The 27,837-nt window shown below is 34.0% G+C and overlaps 1 protein-coding gene across 3 annotated transcripts; it reads right to left on the bottom strand.

Moving 5' to 3' along the window:
* Positions 1–165: 165 nt before the first annotated feature.
* Positions 166–23,916, bottom strand: LOC120342132 (uncharacterized). 3 transcript variants are annotated; one of them, XM_039410825.2, is made up of 11 exons: positions 23,371–23,916; positions 21,170–21,267; positions 20,290–20,412; positions 18,426–18,549; positions 17,879–18,010; positions 16,848–16,973; positions 5,214–5,360; positions 4,190–4,282; positions 2,718–2,969; positions 1,939–2,132; positions 166–1,528 (listed from the first exon to the last, which is right to left on the bottom strand). In XM_039410825.2, the coding sequence occupies exons 1-11, from the start codon at positions 23,867–23,869 to the stop codon at positions 206–208; spliced, it is 3,111 nt and encodes a 1,036-aa protein (XP_039266759.2). In that variant the 5' UTR covers positions 23,870–23,916; the 3' UTR covers positions 166–205. The 3 variants fall into 3 exon arrangements, with proteins under 3 accessions (XP_039266759.2, XP_039266760.2, XP_039266761.2); XM_039410826.2 differs by having other exon boundaries at positions 2,718–2,966; XM_039410827.2 differs by having other exon boundaries at positions 20,305–20,412.
* Positions 23,917–27,837: the final 3,921 nt, after the last annotated feature.

Genomic DNA, 27,837 nt, shown 5'->3' with positions numbered 1-27,837 from the left:
CGCAAATCGACTTTGTTACGTCATATGTGTTGGTCACTATTGTGGCAGGGTGTTATTGAAGGGGTGGTAATAAGACCAAATTTTGTCATGAAATACAACATTTTAAAAAATTGAAATTCAAATGTAAGCAGTTAGCTATTTTATGAATATTTCCATATTTTTGTAAAAAAGTGCATAATTTTCTGATAGCTAGCTGTTTTTAGCTTTAATAGTAATGATTCAAATTTCTAGAACCAGGCAAATCGTGATGTTGTACAAGATTATGATGCATTTCTTGCTGTTGAAGTTGATTATAATATTCATACATTTCACTGTTTCTTGGCAAAGAATTATCATAAATTGAACTACGGCGAATTTCTAACCATGAATTTCGAGATAAGGAATTATCATGAGATAAGTCCACAGTGCGTGCGTTGGCGGCAAGATCAACCGTCCGGGCATTGGACGGAATTGTTCTTCTCTGTACAGCTTGAACAAATTGATCACCATAATTGTTTTGAGTGTAGTAACCGGAGTAATTACCATTATTTGGATTATACTCATGACTGTACTGGGTGCTGTATTGGGGCCGATGGAATTGTTTCTTTCGGACGGCCATATCACGTTGTTGCGCGTTGTCATATTGTTCAAATGCCTCCGTAAAACTCGGAGTATATTGCTGAGTACTATAAAAATGAGTTGGTGGCGGAGTGTACTTTGGAGTCCGAGGGGACTGGGGTGGTGCAACATGTGCTCCTGCAATGTGCAATTGGGAGTTGTGAGTCAATGATATACCCATTTGAGGAGACTTTGGTGTCGATGCCACTTGCGCGTGATTGTTGAAGTGATTATGAGTACCGTTCAAGTAATTATTTGGAATTTTTGCTTGATGGCTTATTATTGGCGAGGTTGGTGCTGTCATGGGTTGTGTGGTATTATACTGATTATGAACACTGTATATGTTGAGCGCGGGATCGCTGCGCTGGCTTTCATGCCGTACTCCTGGCCTAAACGTTTGATTAGTTCTTCTTGTATAATCGGGTTCTGGAGTTGCACTATAATGTCTTTGTGTCGATCTAGAAATCGGTCTAAAATTTATATTTTCTTGTGTTGTTGGAGGTGCTGACGAAGCAACTGTATTTTCTGAACGATTGGCATGATCTTCTAACGCTGGGATTGGTGACTGATTATCAACATTGTCATCAGTCCTACTAAATACCGGAAAAGTTTCCCTCGATTGAAAACGACCGGCAAGTTCTTCGTCTTCCAAGGACGACGAATACCGATGGGTGACACGGTATACATCTCCACGATGACGTTTCAATATGCGAGTTCGTTGCCATGGTGCATTGTTACAACAACAATTGCAACAAATTTTGGCAAAAATTGATTGAGGACCACAGCTGCTTTTACTTTCATCTTGGACGGTTTGTTTTTTCTTTTTCTTCTGCGGTGTAGTGGAAGTGATCTGTTGACGCTGAAGTGTATTCGTAGAAGAAACAGATCGTTGAAGAATTGAACCCATAAGACTCATATTCTCGTGTTCATCCTGAAAAAATGATAACATGCTGATGATTAATTTTGCTAAACAATTGCTATTGTCTGGTTCTATTTCATTCTGATTGTATTTTGCATTGTATGTTCAATTTGAAATATATAGTATTCCGCTGATTTCACTATAATATATTGCAAAAATAAGTCCACGGGATAAGGTCGGAAAATATTTTGAGTTACGTCCACTAGATGGCGCTGGAAATAAGCAATTATTCATCAAAAATATTTCCTAATTTAACCAAGCTGTTAGCACGGTCGAATATCTGTTTATTGCGCATAATAGAAGAAGGAGTGACAAAATAATGTGGAAATTTTTTCATTTAATAATCCAAGAATCTAATCCCCCACTAGACTTGTAGAAAATTCTACTAAGCGCATATTGCTGTTCTATGTTGTATTTTTTACCTCTTCAACTGGGACAGCAGGTGGCGAATATTCCTCTTGAACGTTTAGTCTTGTATTTTCTGTAGGTTCTTCAGCTTTATTCTCTTTCCTCTTTGCGTGTTTGAACTTGCAAGGTAGAACCAGAACGCAAATAGTTAGTAGGAGAGCCAGGACTACTGCCAGAAGAATTGCGATAACAATGTCGTCGCTGTTTTCTGAATGAAATAGAATGTATTTTAAAAATTAAATATCAGTATTTTGGAAATATATAATTGTGAATAGCAGATAGCTAAAGAAAAACATTTTTGCAATATCCACCTGATCTGTGAAGCAGTTTTTTTTTCAATTTCCTAATTTCTGTATTTGCAAAGCGCTGTATTCAATTATTTCAAGTTTTTTTTCAAACGTTAAATACACGCGGGGTAAATGCAACTGATGATGTTGAAGGCATCTTTAAATCAACACACAAGTCTATTCGTAAGTCGATTTACACTCGCTTATCAATCTATCAAGTGGTAATAACTTAGGTTCATATAAAGATCCCAAACCTACTAGGGGCGAGTATCTACATAATATCTAGCCTGGGGAAGTGGATGTATCTTCATATGGCTATGCCTGAATGGAATGGTAAGGGGGTGGGGGAGTTTTTACAAAATCCAAGAATCATATGAAGATCTCCCAATGCGGATATTCATATAAAAGAGACTGGGGAAGGCGGGTGTTCATATGCTCCTTAATTAACTTATAACATAAAATTGTAAAATTAAACCTATATCATAAATGAAACAATTTTGAATTACCCTTGAGAAACAAATATAATCCCATCATCGAGTCATAGATATTTCCCGATCCTGCTACATTGACCGAGGTACAATTGACACATGGTAAAAAGTTATTGCTAGTATCCATATTCTGATCCTTAATAATGGGAAAGTCGTTGTTAATAATTACGTCATCTTCATTATTTATTTTCCCCGTGAAGTCAGAGGTATTATTTGGCAAATTATAGCTCGTGGTGGTGAAATTCCCTGGAGGCGATCTTGTTCGACCTGCTGTAAAATAAAAAAAAAGGCAAGCATGCATATTACTGTGTTAAAATATACTTTGAATATTTGACTTGTAAATCAGCAAAAAGCCTATTCAACCGTATAATGGAACTTATATCCGATTGATTATAATATTTCATCGTTCAAATAACAAAGATAATGTAACTTCAATGTTACGTAGAGCTGAAACGGTGGTCAGTATTAAAGTCAATGCTTATCTGGGTCTTTATTCTATAAGGAAACGATAGTTTATGAAGTTTCACAGGCGATTTATTATATCTCTGCAACCTGTAACTAACCGTACACTCAGCGACGTTTTTGATTCAAAAAAAATATTTCAAAACAATTTTAAAAACAATTTCAAAACAATCGTTATTTTCTTTCTGAGGTATGACAGTACAGCGACCACACACGCAAAGCAATGTTGTTTCATAACAACATAATCAAGACGTAGACAACCTACCTGGAAGTTGCCTTACAGTATTCATCATTTACGTAAAAGTAACTTTTTAAACTACACGATACACAGCCTTGGTAATAACTAAATAATATTCCCCTAATTGAAATGTATCCGTACACCGAACAATGAAAACACTAAGCGCATTGATTATTGGAAACCAGCCAGACTAATCCGTTTTACAGTAAATACACAAATAACGATAATGGAATGTTTCCGGCATTAAAATATTGTTAATGTATTCCAAGAAAGAATGTCATTAACAGCCAAAGTTCTAGATTTTTGAAATTTCAAACTGGCTCACGCATATTATGTAAAATACCATATACCCAATTGTGACTCAAACGTTAATTAATAAACAAGATAACGGTGTCATTAAATCCAAAGTCGAAGTGTTCTTACGTTTACCCTACCTTAAAACTCGAATATTTGAAAATCAAATGAAGCGTTTAAACATTTGTATGGTATGAACAACACTAAACCAGAATAAAAATTATATTGGGTACAAATAGGCGACTTAAAATAAACAAGATGAACTGTTCTTATTAGGAATGGCCCATATGATGTTGAGTATCAAGTCGATTAAATATCGACTGAGAAACGGATATTATGTGGGAGGCTTTTACTGAAGGAAACCTAATTAATGTGACAATATTTGGTATTGAATGACGTGGCAATCCTTGCGTAATATTTTCATCTTGGAGAATGACAATAGAAATTGGAATATGACTTTGGGTCCAACTTAACGCCAGAAAACAAACATACACACCTGAAATGTCGCCTGTTGTATTTGATAAATTTACTGCACTGGTATCTTCAATTATAAATGAGGTAGATGTCGGAGAGAACGATGTTGATTCACCTGCGTAATAAAAACTGTGTACTTTATAATGAAAGACCACAAGCAATTTAAACTTAGAAATACGGAAGACCATTACTTCTACTAATAATATATTAGATCAACATCCGTTTACGAAAGGCCAATAAAAGAATAGCTCATGTCGGCTTCCCATAGACAATAATAGTGGAAAAGGCACTCATTAATAAACTTAGTGACACACACAACAAAATTAAATCAATTTAGCCCCAGAACACATTTCTGAATGTCCATGAAAAAAAACTCATATTATTTATGGATATCATTGAAAATTATGAGTTAAAACGACTGTTGGTCATTTATTGACTTGTTTATTCAATAAAAACATTGACCCCAACAATACTTCAATATCACATAACAAACTTCGAATCGTCAAAGATTTCCAAATTCAAGAACTTGAGGACTGACAACGGTGTATATCATTGGGAATTTAAGACACCATTTTCATCTTGGAATTATTAAAAAACGAAACTCCTAATCAAATGATCTTCTAACTAATTATTCATTTATATGATGATTGTTCATTGGTCACTTATATACAGATATACAAATAAATGAATTTGATGTAAAATTCTAAACATGCGATAATCCATTTCACAATTTAAAAATGCACGAAGATAAATTAAATTAATATTATTAAAATAGGACAACTGAAAATTATGAGAATTATTATATTATAATTGCCTTATTATAATTTAGTGCATGTATGCCCAAGAGCAAGCAAGACTATTATTCACATATGTTTTTAAAGATCTTGTCAGGAGTAACTGAGTGCGGCAATTGTCTGTTTTGTGCACTAGTCCCCAATATGGTTTAATGGAAAACAGTTTGAACCGCAAATTATTATCATTAATATTAATAAATCAAATTATAATATATATAATCTTCAAATAAAACTCAAGTGTATGAAACATACCTTTGCTGTTTATAGATGTAGTCACAGTGGAATGTACGACAGTAGAGTGCTCAGTTGACCAATCTTGTGTAGTGTCCAAGGCAGGAGATGTCGTGGTCAGTAAGCGAACAGAAGAAGGTAATTCCGAGGTTAAAAACTCTTTAGGAACTGTAAAGGAAATATGAAATGAAATTATAAAAACAATAAGCATAACCTTCTGTCTATATATAATTGTATTAAAGATAATATTATTTCATTAACTTGGACCACTACTAATAATACCAATTCCTGAAGATTCGTTGATATACACATATATGCTTTGTAATGATAAAATTCATAACGCAAAATTATATTTTCAGAACACAAAACACTGATGGTGATCCGCCTCTAAAAAGATTTTATGGCTCAACCAATCTTATCCTCTTATGGCTCAACCAATCAACTGAAGTTGCAAAGCTACCAATACCAAAACTACACCGGAGTGGTAAAACTATATATAAGTTCATACTAATGACAGATATATTGGTACATAGAACTTGGCACTATGATTGTAATAAACAACTCAAGTCAACACTACCTGGGAAACACTTTTATGAAAACGAATTTCAAAGAGAGGAAGTTCATAAATGCTTAATCTAGCTAGAGGTTAGCTCAAAAAAACTAAGCTACTGCTGAAAAGTCATTCTTAATGCTTTCCAACTTGACTCTCGCGTTCATTTAACTCTTCCGTGGGAACTTTATGAACGCCAACTATCTACGTAAATATTACAAACTCTCAGTGAAAAATACAACTTCTTGATAACATACGTCACAAACTCATGAATAATCTTTCCATATCCACAGTTTTCACTTGCACATTGATTAATACAAACGTTACTAAAGCTAGTATTAAAACACTACATAGAAAATACTTTACTCTATACTAAAATGTGGTATATAGAAGCCGGATAGGCTCTACTCGATTAGCCATTACACTTTATATAAACACAGACTGAATTATTCAGTGAAAGTGAATTGGCTTCACCAGCAATATTTTCATTAAAGACATCTACGAACTATGCAGAAAAAGGGCATCTGCCATATATACGTGATCGATTGATACCATGGCCATCCAGCATAACGAGAGTGATAACAAAAACTTCCAATTCTAACAACAAACCAGATTGACTGATTGTCAATTACTGCAAATTCTTCAAGCTTCAACAGTAGTCAAAAGCCAAAATGCATACTAAATAGTTAGTTATAAAATACAGAGTAAGAGCATACACATATATGTGCGGTCAACGTCTTTAATTTTGCATATAGTCGATTTTTGGAGTATTTAAAAAATTTGACTATTCATATTTGAAAGTTAGCATGGTTAATATTAAATTCATACTATAATATATATAAAAAACAAATTTCAAAGATATATTAAACAACAGAGTGATTCATATAGTCAATATTATTCACAAGACATGCATTCAAGGTGAAAGATGACGCCGAAACCAATACTAGTTTTTCGGGCGGCGGCCCCCCTGTGGAAGTCTAACAGAAACATGATAAATAGAATGAAATCGAACTAAATATGGTATTTAATGAATAATAAAAAAAAATAGGTACGTCAAGTCGACGTGGTGGTACATACCAAGCAATTGCCGTTTCAACAAAAGAATGTCGACTTCGTGCACCACAGTCTACGTAACCATAGAAAGTAAAGTGCCAGACCAGAGTCTCACAGTGTTGACATGGCGAGGTAAATAGGGTAAGCCATAGTAAAAGGCATCGAACTTCGATTGCAAGTAACAAAATAATGACACTCCTATGGCAATAAGAAACTTGTAGTGTTAACCCTAACATGTTACCGTGTACTACATGTGATAACATTCCTTCAAAGCTAGCCTTTAACGTTAAAACTATACAAACGAGCGAGTGACTGTAAAAGGAGCTTCACCAAGTCAGGCCACAGACTGGGAACAGCTCGTGTTCACGCTCTAATTTGGTTAGAAGCAACAACTCGTTAATTAAAGATAACACGAAATGCGACACCTTATTTAACTCGAGTCGACCCTGTTGTTTTGCAACAAAACGTGCCAGAGTATTCACTACCGAGTCAACTTTGACCTTCGTTATGATATAGCGTGAAGCGTTGAGTCAAAATGAAAACACAGTACTTTGCCCTTGCTGCATTCTTTTCAAAACATTGAATGTTACGCTTCAGCATTTTCTATCATTTTTATAAATTATTCAATCTTATATGCTCTAAGAATATATATAGCGTATTTACCTTCAACGTAATTTACTTTGCTGAAAACAAGTAAATACATGGATATCAATTTACAATGTAGTATCTACGACAATATAGTGCTTTTTTCGAATGTAAACCGTAAAGTTAATCCCACCTCGACTTATTTATGCTACAAAGCATTGTATTCTCAAGCTGAATGCCAGTCGTGTCAATTCAAAGCCTTGATAAGCCGAAGCACCTGTTGGAAATAACATGATCTTACAGTTCAATAAATCGCCAATAAATTAGTCCAACTAACAGAAAAAGTATTTGACTTAAATTACTGAACCCGAAGCCTAGTCGATTAGGTACTTGATAATAGATAAAAAAAACTCTTTCGTGATTCGCGTATATAGAACATACATTACATTATTTGAAATGAATAAACATGTATATGTATTGAGTTCAAAGCACTTCCCCTTATTTTTTAAAGTCAATAGTTTAGGAATAACTTCTAATCACCACGACAGCCCTTCAAAGCTTCAATGTGTATTTCAAGCACATATATCCATAAATGTCCGTATCGTTTTCTTTACTTCACTCAACTGTACAATATAGATACCACTAAGGTCGATCGATTAAGTGATCACCATTGCAGTAATTGAGTTATGGTGCATATGCAGCATATCCAAACGATTTAACATGACCCAATGGGTTAGTAATTTGAGTCATAAAGATGATCCATAGATTGGCAATGATTTGAGCATAGATAATTGGTTGATACGCAGGGTCAAAACGCAGTCAAGTAGAAAATGGGCGGTAAACCAACAAAAAGGTCACTCAGAACCCCCACGGTCAATATTTGTGTTCGAAACAGGAATAGTCATTTTGAGTATAATTCTATACAACTATATATATACCAAAATTATTTGGGGGATTTTCAACGATATTTTAATTTTAGATTTAGTCAAACAAAGCACATAAACTGAAACGTTTTCTTGCAAACTGCTTAATTATATTGCTTCTTCGGTCCAAACTCGAATAATTGTTTCAATTTGGCCAAAATATTTGAAATTTCATGTATGATCATTTTTGAAATATAGTTATTAAACATTTCCAATGAGTCTATTGTCCAAGTCTCAAATACATGGCCCACAAACGTTAAATATCCATGGTTAGACAGGCATGAACCTACAACTGACCCAACTATCAATTCTTGAGAATTTCTGCAGATTTTAACATTTAAATTAATTAGTTTTATAATACTGCTAAACGCTACATCCCAAAGGTACAAAATCTATCATACATATATTGAAATATAACACAGTCCGCTAACGATATCGTTTAATATTTCAGGGAAGATATGAACAATAATTCAAATGCCGTTTATTAATCTCTGCTCAAATAGACAGATGTATATCAAAGATTTTCATCTTTAAGCGTTTTAGCAGGGTTAAAACAAATATAATATCCGGTTCATGAACAAATATAAAACGGACGTACAGAGATTAGAGATTTAGTCAATTGTCACATAGAAACTATATTTGGAAATTGCATTTGCTCTTCGCTGTGAACATGTTTATGGAATCGTCAACTTGGGGGTCTGTTCAATTATTGAACTAAAAAAATAATCAGTTGAAAAGTTTTGCGTGAATCGGAACTGAACTATAACAAATGTTGATCCATATAATACCCAAGTCTATACCATGTATATTTGTATGAAGTATGACATCTTTAAATGTATCCGAAAATATGTCGAATCTGAATATCAATAGTACTTGATAGTAAAACAGTACATGAAAATGAAGTCTTGCTGTAGTTTTTTTGAAAAGTATACTAAAAGTAAAATTTGTTTTATATTATCGTATATTGTCAAAAATATTTGCCACGTTCACGAGTACTGTGGGTACAGGAAGCTGTAAAAGCGGCCATCTTTGAAGATCAGTCGTTTTCAAAATGTCACGCAGGAAGAAACTTATAGGACCTGCCTGTTGTATGGTTGAAAACTCGAAACGAGTGATGAAGTTTTATATAGAGCGTATCAAAACAGCTATCCTGAGTGGGTAATATGGCAATTGTTAAAAGCTATTTAGGTAATGAGAAATGCGTTTTCTTTCAATACCGTCGCAAAAACTTCAAGTACTTTGAAGTCGCTTTTTCCCGCAAATCATATATCAGTATATCAAGAATTTGATTTTCAGACTTTAATTTTCCTAATATAGGTTTAACAATTTATATCAGCAATGAATGACGTCTGATCTGGCATTTAGTGAACTGGCCACAGAAATTTGCATAGAAAACACGAAGGCTGGGAATCAAGTTTTCGTAGGTAGTTTTCATAACCTTATATCTGTCAACCACGATTCTATTAGAGAGAGGTTGATATTTAAATATTAAAATTACACTTACCACATCAATGTGTAAAACCTGCTGACTGGAATCGTGTAATATCTAAGTCATCTTTTACCCAAAAACTTCCTCACTAAAGTAGGCTCGTAATTCTATACGATGAAGCTCAACTTTCCGTAATTCGAAACGACACACACGTTTAGCATGAGCATGACGTTTGTTCACATGAATTTTAATGCCCATCTTACAAATAGCAGTTTATGAATATTCCAGAAAATTGAATCAATTGCAATATTCATAGCAAGAAATAAGCAAACTATGACAAGTTGAGACATACAAAGCTATGTGGTGTAAGGATGATATTCGTTTAATAGGGCCATACCTTCTTAAATCGCAAATGAAGTTTATTGACAAAATGCTCCAGAAAACAACACAGTGGGGCAATAATCTTGCGCAAAAGAAATTTTGCTTGAGAAAAATAAAACCACATGTCATTTACAGGTACAACGGAAATGAATCACATATGTTTATTCATATTACAGCTGATTTGGTAGTGACCACTCTTCTAATGAATATACACCATAAATCTTCATTGAAAGACATAACTGAACATCTTTTATCTACTTTATTACATCTGGTTGCCTCTGCTGTTTTGGTTTAACGTTCTCAAATAAGATTTCGTGATGAAAAAAAAAACATTCTGCTTACACATGCAGCACTTGGGCAATTGAACAGAACTTGCCTGCTGTACAAACCGCCTGACAGTGTGACTAAAAACAGCTGGCAGAGTTTTAAGATATGGGTAATATAATCTCAACACTTCTGTTCAGACAACATTCTACGCTCTATTTGTCAAAGACACTTAGTTTCCTGTTTTTATTACATCACGTTGGAAAAAAGTTTAAAAACGTCTCATATCATTTAAAAGCAACTATTAAACTGCAAATAAAACTAATGGATACCTATAGTATGTGTCCAAGAATGTTTGCTCAACAAATAGTTAGCGTTTGTTGCGTCATCGAGCTTGGCATCTGAAGTCAGTGGTCATCCATATTCCAACCCCGAACTAAACTCATTAAATTCCATTTACTGACGGACACAGAGCCTATCTTTATTGTAATTTAAAATCGTCTGATATTAGTCGAAGTCTAAAACATATTCTACGTTTAGATAAGTAAAACTGTTGAAGTTTCATACTAATGCGAAACGAATATAATTTTTTATTTTCAAACTAACAGAAGCAAGTCCTATATGAATGAATTCTTCAATTCAATTTCGGAAATATTACCTTTTCGGCGTAATTTAACATAAACAATTTCTCAGTTGTAAAACTTCTTATTTCTGCCCTACGAATGTCTGATGATAATCTAATTTCTCAGTATATTAAAATGATCTGAAATAACAGTGGCATAGCCTACCCAACTGACGTCTACCTGCTTTCAATGACCCCACTTGATCTTTCAAGTAGAGTTCAAGAAGCATTTTTATCAGTTTAGTTTCCGGGCCGTTCTAAGTAAATAAAATAGTAATGTCAATTGTTTTTTACATAGTGGACTACAATTCGCAGTACACACACAGAGGCCACCCACATTCTCGGATAATTTATTTGAGACAGAACCTCTTCACTACGCAGTTACTCTACCCCATACGAATTCTAGGGACAAAACAAGCGGCAGTACGTGAAATCAAAATAGTTTCATAGACAGTTTGGCGAGCATACAAATCGCCGGGTATTTCGAACACTCGCAGTACATTGAAATATTATCTTGAAAGCACGAGTCAACTATAAATATATTATTAAGTTAATAAATATCTGAACTATAATATTTCTCCCAATACAATTGAACTAAATTTCTCTATTGTTAGTTCGCATTCTCTTTCAAAATCGAATGATATCTGTCAAATACTTTCAATTTTACAAACTATAATGAGTCGTTGTTTAATGTTAACAATTCCAAGAATTAAATTGATCAATAAAATGAAAAGTTCTACAGTGATTGTTAGAACAAAATAATAAAGAATTGTGTGCTAACTAACCCATTGGAACCTGGTAAAATAAGGAAGATAGAATATTATATTTTATACGCCTCTAAAGCTACACCAATACGATTCTCATACAAAAGCTACCTGACTGACTATTTTATCTGATGCGTTGACCAAACAAACTTAGGACAAATAATAGGCTGTTTCGACTTCCTGCGTCTCAATCTTAGAGTCGAACTAAAACTCCAAATTTGACGTTCATCTATTCAGTTATACAGGTGGATTTACGTGTAGGTAGTAATTTAGACACATTTAATTGTCGGTGAGTGAGTTCCAAAAAACGTTCGAATGGTTTGCGATAAACGAGGAAACCACACTTGGAAACTATATTGATGCTGTGCATAATTACACTATTATTAAATGAAATAATATCCGCTTTCAGATTGTTTTTACGACTCATTTCGGAAAACTAACATACAATAAGCCTTGAAACTGACATATTATTTTGCGTACAACGATAATATTTCATTAGTCAGTAAGTTTTCATTACGCATTGCGAGCCAACTGATGTTTGAGTCCTATTTGTCAGCCTGTGTTTCACGACGTAAAATGTTTACTTTCGATTGAAATCTCGCGCCATGAAATGAAACATGTCTATACCTATTCTCTGATGATATACCTGACAATTAAGAACTTGATAAATATGTACCTGATTCGAGTTAACGGTAGGATGAGATCACTCAGACTATTTTGATTTTCAAGCAAAATCGCTTTATTCTTATATGACCATTGAAACATTTAATTCGAATTTAGTGGGCATCATTATTGGTAAACACATATTAATACAGCGGGAGTATGTATAAAAATAGTGTACATCATCGCCACCATGTAGGAAGTTATCGTTTCCCACGCTAATTTCTCGTTACGTTATCTGAACTCTTGTCATATTTTACCACAAATAAGATTATCGTTTCACACAAGCGTTGTGGTCTACTTAGTTATGTATATATTTATGCCTGAGAATGCCCTCATGAATGATAGTGAAATTCGAAAAATGCCAAAGTCAAAATTATATTAAAACTCACCTGTAACTAAAACTATGAACAAAAATTTAAAAACAGCGAAAGACATTTTTGCAGAAAATCCCAGTGACCTATATTCCACTCAATTTGAAAGTCGTCACTGATGGAAACTTAAAATAAGCTAAAGGTAAACCTAAAAAGTATCAGAATATTTAAAGACATTCATGTAATGAAAAAATACCGGAATTTTCAAATAAACAAAACTTTTAAACCAAACTTTGATAAATATTGGTTATCAATTATCATACACGAAAATTTTTTCTGACGTAACTATTTGTCGATTCACAATTTTCTCTTTTAGGTATACACTATTTTATTGGTGAGATTATATTTCTCCATGTGAAAGGAAACGTGTGGTCAAGCAAAACAAACAATACAAAAAGAACACATAGTACCACCCAGAATTCCACAGAAACAATCATAATGATCTGTGTATGGAAGGCGAAAGAAGTTATATTTTACATGTATTGAATGCTTCAACGGGTATACATTTTGCTGATATTGTGTACATAACACAAAGTACGAATTTCTACATTAAATAGAGTTAAATTAATCATAATTTCTACAAAAACTTTTCTTCCCATATTCACTGTTGCTAACCGCCTTCTGAAACCTGTTCTAGCAACTGTCCATCATGCTAACATGATACAGAACGCCATGGGAATAACTTCAAAATATTCTATTGTTGTCACTCGTATTGATTGTCATGTAACTATATATCTATTTGATCTGGACTTGTTTTATTTATGATGAAATAGTAGCAATAGATGATTTTCATGATGTCATTCATCATGGGTATATATTAATATAATTAGACTTTGATTTTTCCGACACTTAATTTTGAATTATGGCCAGTCGTGTCGTGTCGTCTTCCATTTTTATATAAAGCTGAGCTCATACGAAATCGAATGAGGTAAAAATACAAGCTCATTCAATCATAATTGGTAAATATTTTAACTCGTTAGAACGACCCTCGTATCATATTCACCAAAAAATAGATATAAGACATTCTTCAGTTTTTCAGATTGGTCCAACACATGCTAAGCAAACTGACGTACAAAAAATTATTTGCCCAAATTTTTAACATATGTTTAAACATGAATTAACGCTTGCCAGGTGTAGTGAATATCTTAGGCAGTTGTTGCGCACCTGCCATTAGTTTTCTGAACTTGTTTTACAATCATGGTCGGCAACCAGATGTCTATCTTGTTGCGATACAAATAAAATTGACATGCAAAAATATTATTGAAAAATATAAAAAAAACATTGCAACAAAACTGCCTTCCAACACCCCAATCTCCTAATAAATATGTTCACATACAAATTAGCATTAACACACATCTAACGAACACTTAAAAAATCCAACATCAAGCTTTTTCCTGATAGTTTCGGTTAAGTGAAGGCGAGTGTTTGTTGTCAAACGTGTTATCAAGTACGTTACTGACGGTCCATATATCCTTCCTTTACATTTCATATCAAGCATAGCGAGAACATGGGAACAGAAATACTATTGTTTGGAACTTCTCCTAAAAAAGGATTTGTTACGTCTTCAGAAAATATTTGATGACCTGCATAACATCTGAAATTTCACACGATATCATATATTAACAAATAACAAACAATTTAACGAAACAAAGTTGTCAACTTTTACAGTGGGAGTACGTAACGGAAATAACCCAATAAACAACAACACTCCATTTTCAAATTTTCCCCACTATTCTTAAATGAAGGTTCCAAATTTGTAACCTTTCTGCCCTCCACTTGTATCCACGCGATTCTCTGTTGTGTTGCTCTCAATTATTTTCTCCCAGGTATGGTTTAGTACCTATACCTATCTTTCCGTAGTCTTTTTACTACGTTTTATCGCTTCAAAGTGATATTTGACACCGACCTAAATTTTCTTGTTTGTTTATTTTCCCCTCCAAACTAAAACCGAACCAATTTAAGATAAATAACATATAAAATTCCGTTTCACAAGCAAGGATGTTTTCCCTTTCATTTTCCGGACATACCAATGAGTTACGTAGTTCAGGCTATATTTACTGATATTTAAAAGTATTTTAAGCAATTGCATTGAATATTTTAAGATTAAGAAAGTCGTACTGGTAATTCAAAGTCGTATTCAGTACACCTATAAAACTTGATCGCCAGTTTTCTATATTGACGCATACCAAACAAATAGGGAATGGGAATATATAGCCCCGATCTTCAGTCGAATGGTTTGCTTCGTAGAAAGCGCTATATCTTGTCGAACTTCGTAGAAAGCGCTATACCTTGTCGAACAACGGAATAGATGAAAATTTCTGATCCCTGTATTCGGTATAGGGTTCACTAAAATGTGAAACATTACAGAAGGAACGAGTTCTGAACTATAAACGTAAAATTTAAAGTCCCAACCCGAAAAAAATCCCTATTGGAATAAACACCAATCTAAATTTATAGGGTTAAATTAAGTGATAAAAAGCGATCTGTTTTACAATATTGAAGATTGGATGCTTGTACTAAAACAATTTCCATTTCAAATACGAAATCACTTCAATATTCAAAAAAGCTTCACAAATCCAAAATGTTACCAAAATAACTCATGGCGGCAAATCCATTAATATGAAAGAAGACAATAATAGTTTCGAGCATTCGTGCGTTTTAGAGCGTATCCAGTTCCCATTCATAAAATTGACATCAGTGGTAAATCAACTATTTGTGTTCTTTGTCGCAAAAACAAGAGTTCTAAAACCAGTTATATTTTTCATAGCTGTTATATTAAAAAATTTATCAAGTGTTGACGTGATATGAAGCAAGACCTGGTTGAGTTCAACTAAGTTCAATGGAAAAATGTAAATTACTTTCGCTCCGAAACGAATTTTTTACAGGCAATAACCAGTGCAGAGTGCTACCATGTTTTCATGGACAACAAAACATTTTTTGGCTTTGCATATCACCTACTACAGGGCTACTCAACTAGCGGACCGCGGTCCGAATCCGGACCTTTCGAGTATTGGATTTGGACCGCACCTAATTATTTATTTTGGATCATTAGCCCCACTTTTTGAATTTCCTATTATAAAATGACTTTCATAGTTTTGAATATATACGAAAAGAATTATAACACCATAATAAAAAAATTTAATTTGCTACTAATCATTAGTCGGTCGAGGAAGTGCTCGTTTAAGGATGCCGAAATATCACTTCTGGAAAGACCGGACCCAAATAATTTTGAAGTTTTGTTTTCGGACCTTCGATAAAAATAGTTGAGTAGCCCTGACCTACTAATTCATTTTACTGTAAATGCGCTGTTTGCATGGGGTTTGATATGTTATGTTCCGGTGTACAAGTTAAGATAAAGGAGACAATTATCTATATATAATATTATAACTATCATAATACATGAGGAAACCACAATTTTTTTGACAATGAGAAAATGAAATACATGTATTCAACATCTAACTGAAATATTTAATAGAAAAAATTAGATAAAATATGTATGAAATACACCCTGGAACCATTGCTAACGAGTATTATTTCCTATCCATATTTACATATACTGTACTTACAGGGGCATTGCAGAAGTTTTTGTAGCTGCTATTCTATTCCACATATACCATACTTCTAATCTGCCGAAACCCTATATTTAGCTAATTACTTAGACAACTTTTAAGGTTTATTAGAGCATGACGTTATTTTGTTTGTCCAAAAATATCGTCGCTAATCCTCTATTTGTGTTCGTTAAAAGGAAAATTCGTTTTTGTTATATATCATCATTGTTATCTTATGGTGGGGAATTAAGAGGGGGTTAAGAGAGAGTGTAAAAGGGAGGTGACAGGTGTCGTCCATCATCAAAGAAAATATAAAAAATACCACATTCTATACTGGTATTTGGGATGGCGCAAAAATTATTTCCCAAAAATGAATACACATGTACGAAAAATGCAAAGTTTTCATTTGTTTCCAACAGGTATATTCACCATTTTGTCAAGTTTAATGTCTCCTATTATCAACTATAAAAGCAATACAATGTAGTCACTACATGTTGCTTACCACAAGTATGTACTATCTTCATATGGTTGAAGCAAGATGAACTTGGCAGCGTGTAGGAACACTTTTCTTTTGAATGACAGTTCGAGGTGACGTCTTCTAAAACGGCCGACTTTCTCATAACACAATCTGTAAGAAATATGGAGAAGCGTTATGAGGTAATATTATTTACACCCGAATAAGTTTTAGTAATATTTGAGTCAAATCTGATGCAAAACACTTGCCATAGTTATCAGTAGCTTTACGAACAACAAGATAAATTAGAAGTAAATTCAGAAAAATAGTTTACAGGCGAAGTATAAGATGCACTTCATATCTTGCAGTATTCTGTTGAATTTTGTTTTTATAATTAACCACACGTCTGATCGGTTCTCAGAATACTAGAACAACATGTGAGAACGTTATCAAATAACTATTCACCTTTGGTGGTCTGTTGTTAACCTTTTTATTGGCATAGCGGTTAGAGGTATATTTTGAAGAGTTTATTATTGAACAGGGTAAGCATTTAATATTGCCATAAGATAAAAACTATCTCTGTTGGTGCAGCAAAATTTCAAGTGGTATTTGAAATACGTGACAAGAATCACGTTCAATTTAAATTTAAGACGTAAATCTTAATTGCGACTCTTTAGCTTAGGATACATTATTTAAAAATAGGCAAACGTGGTGATAGGCAAGCAATAGCCACTGAACAGAGAATTGAGAAGTTTTACAAATCGAATTCTTCATATCAGCAAATGCTGCTAAATTCGATAACACATTGGGAAGGCGGGGGATGTGCTAAACATAATTCCAGCTCAACAGGGTAATAACTTCAGCTGAACAAGGTTATGAAAAAAAATAAAAGGTCATTCCAACGAAATATATTATAAATTATATTTAGACAGCCTTGTTGAGCCATGTTTTTATAATTGTAGATTTATCTTTGCGAAATTCGATCCGTGCTTAACCACCATTAGAAAACTCAAAAATTTGGAACTATGTGAAACGAAAGATATAGAGATTAATACAATATATGATTCAAACCGACATACTGGTTTTGTTGATGGCCTTTGAACACTTATTTCTGTCGGATGGAATGACATCAAAAATAGATATAACAGTATCTAATCTGCATCTCAGCTTGACGGTTTGTCGAGAGCATGTAGACAACTCGTGAAAATCCTCTGTAAAAATAATTAAATAATTATAAAAAGGTATATTAATGATATTTTACAAAAAACTAGGGAGTGCTCATAACTTTTTGGCAGTATTTGGATAACCGTTCAAATCAATTGGGTTAATTTCGCGATTCATAGTGAAGACAAAACATAAACTAAAAGATCTTCATGTGTAAGTATATGTTCGGTCAGTTTATAAATTCCACTTGGAGGTTTCGTTCATTGCGAATCTATTGAGGTCAAAATGTCACTCCCATTGATTGCAACCATTAGCAGATTTTTGATTTCACGGTCAATCTTTTACCGTTTTGATTCTGCTAAAATATTTCTCCATCATAGCATTTAGTATATATATATATATGAAACGCTTGTATCCATATATTTGTGATCTAAAAATAAATTCAAGGCCAACATCACTTACTCGGCGCACACTTGTAATGAACGGTGAGATATTTACTGGTTCCTGGGCATGGATCCTGTCCAAATACTCTTCTATGAACAAGTAATCGGCAAATTCGTTTGTCTTGGCATTCGGCGCCAGTTTTCTAAAGGTAAAATGTAAGTGTTGTACTAAATGTTATAAATGTAATAAACATAATAATATCGGCATGTAATTGTTTGTGCTAATATGTATTATAGTAAAGTTTACGCATGTACCATGCTTAACAGAGGTTAATAGCAAAAAGAGCGTTACGGAGATTGAAGCAGAGAGAAACTATGCCATGCATATTTGCGACCAATAATTGCAGCATATCATTGCCGAAGCCTTATCATACATATGTATTTTGGTTAAAACCTATGTATTCTGTATTTGTACAACGCTGTACTATTTACAACACGAATATTTGAAATAACCGGTCAAAATATTTACACGTACGTCGCATTCTAACATTGGGTATGTGGGAAAATTATTTATTCAACCTATACTGCAGCGAAGAAAGTGTTAACCCCGTTTTCTGAACATTCCATTCGACCGTTACTTCTGTTAATACCTGATAATATTTCGTCAATTTATCAACTCGAGTGTTTGCTGTTCAAACAATGCTGACCTGGGTTTGCCGAAACATAGTTGTTTTTGGAGTCATACGGACTCGCATACAAACCGTAAGAAAATGGCGAAAGTAATTTGGATAATGCGTATTCCAAATGGCATTTGCCTTATGCAAGGATTTGAACAAAACACTAAAACTTAAACATCGACCGCTTGGATTTAAAATCTAAACCCGATTTGGGTATTTATCTTAACGATAGAGCATTGTGCTAGTACACGCCAATTGCATTAAATCCAAATTATGATATTTTAAGCCAAGCAGTTTTTAATAGTCACCAACGTAATAATCACTTTAATCAGTCAGTCAAATCGCCCATGCGTTACTGTACCCTGGTTTAATAACATCAATGTAGTTAGGCAGACTAAACTATGGCGCGATTAAAAAGTATCTACTCAAAAAAATATTGACCGCGTTTAGGTCCATGTTAGCCACCACGAGGTTGATCAGTGGTACAATTTCTGAAAAAGTGTGAGTCGATATCAAACTTTAAATGAAGTATAAAACATTGGAATGTTGTTTTTGATAAGTTTTTGATAAATGAGGGTAACAGAGTAATATTTTAATTAGTAGATGAAAAGCAGCAAAAATCAAGTGAAATGTATATCACGGGGCAAATCAATGTTATAGTATGCTCAAGTACGTGGTTTGGTTCCAACTGTTATAAATTGATTATGGTTTGGTTTGGTATGGTATTCGAACCACATCGTACTTGATTTATAAATACGGCTAGCGAAGTAATATTTTTAAATTAGCAGATGACAAGCAGCAAAAATTATGACTTGCGTCACAGGTCAAAAGTGCATCACGGAGAAAATTAATGTGATATTATTATATATACGAATGTGATTCGATTTGAGATGCTGCAAACCAATTATAGTGTGCTATGGTGTTTGAATGGTATTGTATTTGATTGAGATTTGATAAATGTAATCATATTATTCGAATCGTCGTCGACATGTTATGGGACGTGGTACTAAATTTGTTACGCCACACATTTCTAATGTTTGTGGTTTTATACGTTGTTTATTTTACATGGTATTCTTGCGGTAAATTGTTATCTGAAGAAAGTATTAACCTCATGTATAGAGAGACAACATGCAGATGGTAATATTCCTTTAACAATCACGTTTCAATCTGCATGAGCATACATGCTTTTTAATATCAAGATTTGTACTGGTTACATTAACCATTGAGTCTTGATATTAGAAAGTGAATCGCCGCTTAAGCAACCACCTCAAATGATGTTACCGCTTCACAATCGGTGTTTTCGTCGACTTTTTCATTCGATCCAGATCCAGTCTCTGTAGTAGATGGACACATCACACTGCTTGGAACTTTTCTTCCATACATGGCTTTCTGCAAAAATACCAAATTACTTTTGTCAAAAATTATGAATGCAAGTTAAATTTGCTTGTTCCACTATAATATAAATATATGCGGTAAAAAGTGAAGCCACATTTTAAAAACAACTCCTAGAAATATGCACCTTATGGTCATAACCGCGAATAGCAAGTTAAATAAAATGATTCTCGTCCCAAATTGTAGTTATCGGCGCTTGGGTGTACAGCAATTTTGGTGTAGAAATAAAATATAAAGTTAAAATTGATGTATTTGAGCTAAGGCAAAGAATTAAAACAGCGAAGTCATTGTCAAATTACGTTGAAATAAACGAGTACTTTTAAACCAAACAGTGCCAGTCTATAACCAGTTTAAACTTTTGAAATTGTGTTCAACATCATTTTAATAGCTCGCAAGTGGGTTGGTTATGATGAAGTGTTTACTTAAACGATTATAGTCTATTGAAACAGGGACAACAGGCCCTTTGGTAACGCTCGAGACAGAAAATCGTGAGAAACTTGTGTGAGAATTTTACATTTTTAAAACGTTCAAATCCCACAAACATCATACAAAGGCACGTAATTTAGCCAAGATACACCTGTGAACAAATTATTGCGGCAAAATAATAGTGTAACTATCTAATAGGGATTTGTGTATTAAATGTCTTGCTGGATTACGTAAAACAAGCTTATTTTATCTAACCGTTGTACTGTTACCATTATTTAGGACTCAAATCCAGAATACATCACTGATCCTAACAATTATAAACATTTACCTGTATATCTATAGATGTTCCCGTAGGACAATCAATTCTCAAATACTCCCCATCGCATGCGCTTGAGGTGTAATTCTTCATGATAACTGAGACGTAATCTGTGAAAATACGACCTTTAGAATAAATATCAAATAAAAAGGTATTTGATAATATTTTATTCAGATATTAACATGTGGATAGGGTTGCTACGTAAAATCGAAAGGTCGACTTGAAATATCTTCAAAATGATATTTGATTTACTTAATAATCAACCCTTTTTTGTGGCACATTTAGCAATAAACGAACGCAAAAAGGTAACATTTAAAGAAATATTTAGATGTTTTAATTCATATAACCTTAACCATGAATATCAAATACTGAACAAATTTGTCTTGATAAAGCAGGGGAGATAACACATATCAAAGTTGCCGACATGACACACTTAAAGCGATATCAATTACACGGGCTATCGATTAATCACGCATGATTTACATGTAACTGTCGGAATGAAACATTTAACAAAATTTAAAAAATGGAAAGTCAATCTACTCAAACAAGATGTCTTGCCATATGAAGAAGATAGGAGAATTGTATCCTCACCATTTAAACATCGCTAAAAACAAAAGATAAATACTAGCACCGCTTTGTTTTCCCGTACAAGCTAGTGTATAAATTGCTAAATATTTTCCGTTTCTTACTCCCGGTCATTCACCCATACAGAATGAGTCATACTATACGCCGGGTGTAAACAATAGCGGTTTGTATACAGTTACAACTGAGAGTATTTCTCTATCAATGAGAAGTAAACAACTAGAAATGATTCATACAATAATATGACGATGATTCTGTAATCGTATTATTTCAACCACAACAACTAGTGGGAAGTTTGCTGTTTCGGAAGCGAGTGACGCACAGAACAAAGTTCAGAAAAAAGCGATTATTCTATTTTTCGGATTAGTCAACGTATGGTATTTCCATGTTAATTAGAACCATGACACGCTACTGTGATACTACAATAATTCTGTCTCGGTACAATCCACTAAATGATTCGATGAAATAAAAAGATGAGACGCTAAATTTCATTATTTATCATGCAAAAATCGTTATGTAATGTTCAAGAACTTAGCTGTATAAATGAATTCATTTACTAGAAAATTTGAAGGGTGCCTTTATTACCCAAAAACATTTTCACATAGTATGTACTGAAAATTTTTATTTCAAAACTTCGGCTGATATCAAGTCCCTTCACCCCAAAAGAATATAGTTTTGACCAAATTGACCAAGGTTGGCAATGCACCGCATCGGTGTGTGGAATGCCATTAATTTTAGTCATGCTTTTAAGATGTCAGAAAACTATTACACGATAATGCTCATCAAACTATACTTCAGCGAAATAGCAATTACTTTCTGCTCACAAGAAGAAATCGCTCGATCAAAATTAAGTCCCAAGCTTTCAACGGTTTCGCAGCGGGAAACATTCCATCAATACCGAAACTTATTGTACATATTGCATAGAGGAGGTTCACTAGAAATTTCACGCTGTACAATAAATCCATCACGAGGTCGTGTGTCTTGATTTAGGTTCGTAGGGCTGACCTAGAACAGAACTTGGTACTAAATTCGAATTTATTTATATAACAAATCATGCGTTTCAGTTTTACTATAAAACTACAGAGTATTAAAAAATCCCTATTTATTCAGTAGTGTAATACTTTCGCGAATTTCTTGTGCGCGCAAAATCTAACATTGAATATTGAATTGGCAATAAGGCTCATGAACCAAAATACATAAATTGTGTTTCAATTTATGAAAAATCGCAAATAACGGAAATGCAAGTTTTCGTATCTGCGTTTTTAAATATAAATATAATACTCCTAAATTTTGAAACAACGTCATGAGGAAATAATCCGTGGCAAGTGAGCCTTGACGAACGATGTCCTCATTCAGTAATATTGTTTTCCGCCCTATTTATTCCAATGTTAATAACAAACAATTCGTTCCTAATGACGTAGCATTGTGTTACAGTAATCTGGACTATTCAGTAAAATTGCAAATAATTAATGGTCCAATTTTGCGATTGGTTTAGTGTACAATAAGTAAATAGTCTACTTTCATGCAGCTGTAGTTGCAATTTTAAAGATTCTGCAACTCCATAAATAGGTTTTAAATATGGTTCATTCCAAATACTGTTCCGGGGTCAAAATATACACGTATAAACACACCTGAATAGTAATCAGCAGCTGTTGGTGGCGATGTAGACAAAATGACGTATATCACGAATGTGAATAAGGTAATCCAACTTGATGATCCATTTTGGGCAAATAATTTCGATCTGTATTTATTCTTTCGATGTAATATTCCACGAAACAAACACCTTGTTAGATACATTTGTGAGAGTCTGATAACACTCAATGGTTTCCATTCCATATGATTCTTTTCACGACTATTTATTTTCCCATGAACTCCGCATTCCTCCTGCGTATTTTTGCATAGATATATCCATTTTTGATTCAGTTTATCGGACATGTTGCCAGAATGCATAGCATGTTGTATCTGCATGTATTCTTGATCTTGGCGTTTCACATGCCTGGCGCCATCAAGCTGTGTACTCCTTGTTTGATCCGATATAAAGATCGATATATCTTTGCTAATTGATTTTCTATAAAGATTTAGGTTATTGTACATTGAACTCAGCTGCACTCTCTTAGTTTTATATTTCATTTCAGTATTTCATTTTTTTTGTATTTGTTTACAAAAATTTTGGATAACCTTAAATGAATCAACAGATTGAAATTTACGACAAAAATCTTAATATTATTGAGCGTAAAGTAATGCTAACTTTTCTCAAAAACAAATATATAAAGTGAAGAGTCTAACTGTAGTTCTACCTGACCACCACACTTTTCCACACTTGTTAGCTTTTCTACGACACAGAGAAACTCATATTTAGCGATCGGCACCTTATCTTCAACCTAAGTAAACAAACAGCTCGTCTCGTGCCAGCGACTATATTTCTGACGTGTTCGAGAGAAAGGGATATTTTTTCAGTCGACGTAATGTTTTGTAATTTGTGCGGTCTTTGGAACATAAGCCCAGCATGGGGCGCAGAGACCACAAACCTAATTAAAATTATTAGAATGCACCACGAGGAAAAACAATCCAACACGCTCGGATGACAGCCATGAAGTGAAATTTACCGAAGCCAGTGATGCAAATAAACAAAATAATTGAACAATTAAAAACAAACAAAACAGTAAAATAATTGCCATGATGAAATATATTGTAGAGATAGAACTCTAAACATTTTTCGAATAAATAATTCACGACCTCGTTTAGTCTTTAATGGAAGGCAACATCGAAACTCTGATGACTAACAATTGGGAATGCCACCAATGAGGATCCTTCTTCATCGCGAGGGTTCATTTTGAGTTCACTTATATTATGCAACACTGCTTTCCATAAGTAACCAGCACGGTATCAGTCATGAACGCGCAGAAACTCCAAGGACTCGATGCCATTCATTCAACCAGTTCCGTTCTTGGCTAATTTTCAAACGTTCTGAGCCATGCCAAACACTTTAAGTTGTATATTGCAACATTGACAGCCCCAAAACCCCATTGTACTTATACTAAATTAATCAATAAAAACTCAAAACAATCATACATGCAGATGCTCTAATGGCAACTATGGTGTACGCTTATGAATATCAGTAATAACCTATTGGAATGGAATATTTAAACTATTTCATAATTACGCAAGTCGTCCATTAGCTATCGAAACAAATCATTTACCAACAATTATTTATCAAATAACTCGTTTATCAATTATAGTTACCGTTCATTTACTAATGGCTTCCGCAGGAGCATGACTATGTATATTAATTACTGGAATCAGGCCTCAAATTTCCCTTAATAAGCAACGACAAACAAGTGTCGTAAACCATATGTTTCGCATGTAGTTGCCGAAGAAGCGGAAATTACAATTTCCGATTCCAAGAACATATGACGTTTTATTGCATTTCCATTATATAAAAAACGTCGAGAATATCGGATAAACATCGGGTCACATATGTTAGTCATGCAAGCAAAATTGCATTACATCAACATAAATAATTCAATTAACTCTGTACAAATCAATACATTTGCTTTGGAATTGAACATTCTGTGATACAGCTGACAGATGACCAAATTGAGTTCAGATAATGTATCGAGTTGAACTAGACCATTAACCAAGATAGATGTATAAATGCTTTGGCACTGGCATTCACGACTCATCGGCTGTGGCCAAAACGCAATTACTGATTCGCAACCCTATTGGCTACGCGCCACATATGAGATTCATATTCAGTAGCGGTTGCGAAGGCGAGTAGTGAAAAATAATGACACAAAGTCAAGGCAGTCTCCACTAAGCTCTAACTCGTGCTAAAATCTGACCTGTCAATATCAAACTACTTTCGTCAATGACTGAACAAAAATGTCTATTATACTTTTAGAATCAGAAAATGAAAAGGAGAATTTCACTCGACGCATACGAGTGTCCGGCATATTATTTTCCCTTGAAATGTAATCGGATATCTCCACACGGATGATAGCCAAAAGTCGGTAAATTGAGTTCGCTTGAATGCGGTGCATGCTTTACTGAGAAACTGGTTATTTCCAAAAGTTGGAAACTACTATTTGTCTCAAAACATATAGAATATTAAACAACTCATACACGATACCGCAAAATATGTAGGTGAATTCTAATAACGATATGCATATAGTAACTATATTGTAGTAAACGAAACTGCCATTCCCTAATCCTGTTTAAACTAACATAATATAGTCAAATGCTATACCATTCTGAAATATGAAACGCGAAGCATTGTGCCAATTTATGGCCTATCAAAATAAAATGCGGAATGCGACAGACATAAGCGAAGAAAGCCTTCATGATTGCCGTCTTTGTTTCGCCATAATTATATGTTATGCACCCGATAATTACGAATGAAGAAGTACGAAACGGAGTGAAGGAATTTGACAGAAAGGCTTCACAAATATATGCATTCTAACCATAAAAAATATAGCAAAAACGTCAAGATTGAAGAAATGACTCATTTCTTACGCGAGGCAAGCATGCTTGTAGCTATTTTGGTATTCCCCACTTTCCAGTTATGTTTGAAACTCAGAAAAATGTAGTAAATTATTTACATGTGTTGTTATCATACATATTGTCAATCAATTTAATATTCTGACACTACTAACGCACCCAATTTAAAACCCTCGATCCACAGCCGCTATTTTCGTATAGCACATTGCGAACTCGCAGATTTCTGCATTATTTATCGTATTTTAAATAAAGTAACTAGAGACCAATGGTTTCTACGCGCAGATGGTTATCGCCCGTACCGTACCTCGCATTCTACCTGTTTTGATGTAAAAAATGGATCGGTTTACTCGACGGGTCAGTGAACGCATTAAGCGGGCACTTCCTCGTACAGGTGAGTGCTTACATTTTTCATTCGCGTGCGTGTTTACATCTAGGTTAACTATAAAAACCAGTGTTGTCACGGTATCGCTATAAAACTACATTTTTAGACAATGCTTATCCGCAAATGTTGTGAGGTGTGATTACGAAATATTTAACTGTAAAATATTGATACATTTAAGTCATCAAAATTCGGCCATTTGTTCGGTTGTTGCATAGTAAACGGGGCTTCGTAAATGTATTATGTCGTACGACGTTTTTAAAGTCATCGATGAACCTAAGACTGTTAATAAAATGTTAACGTTGCGTTGGATAGTAACGATGACCATATAAATATATTTGATGAAGCATAGACCATGTCCAAACCTCATACAACAAGCTTACATTTGTAACCGACCTGCGAAATCAAAATAAACCGAATCGACCGCTTGGACTCATTTTTCTATTTCCATTGTTGGAATAAGCAACAGTCTAGAAAAAGCTTCGCTAATCCCCAAACACCGCTAAACCGAGCATTATCCAATTACATATACAAATTAAGAAAATACACAATAATAGCTTACGGTTGAGCTTTTGAACTGGTGCAAACATTATCAGAGCCCCATTCAGTCCCATAAACAACATTTGTCGAAAAAAAACGTAACATTTTGAAAACATACGACCGCGACTGCATCAAATAATATGAGCTGCCTCACGTTAATAGTAGTTACAACATTATATTATAGGGAATTGAGTCCAATAAATCATTTTATTCTAGGTATTATTCTGGTTAACATTATTTATTATCACAGCGTACTGACTATGTATCTTAGCTAGCTTGTAATCGAGAATTAGGTCACATACGCTAAAGATATAAAAGCATCCTCATTTATTTTGGCTAATGTAGCCTAGCGCAGTCCACATCTTCAGCAGTAAATAGTATTCAGAGCTATAAATTTCAGTACCGAAATCTCGAACCATCATTTAACAGCCATTTACCAATCTCGCAGAATACTATGTCAACAGAGCCAGTCACAACGTTTTACGGCTTATACAGAAAGAAAACATTCTCACACAGCCAGAGAGTAAACAATATGAATTTGAGAGAATATAGCGGGATGCGTAGACATTTGAAGTAAACCAGAATAAATCGTAGTGAACGGAAACAGCTAGGTATTGAAGGTACATCTATATAATATTATACATGAATCACAACAATATATTTATTAGTTTGCTTTCGATCT

The sequence above is a fragment of the Styela clava genome, chromosome 3 (assembly GCF_964204865.1).
Source record: "Styela clava chromosome 3, kaStyClav1.hap1.2, whole genome shotgun sequence".
Lineage (NCBI taxonomy): Eukaryota > Metazoa > Chordata > Ascidiacea > Stolidobranchia > Styelidae > Styela > Styela clava.
This window is presented reverse-complemented; position numbering and strand designations above follow the sequence as displayed.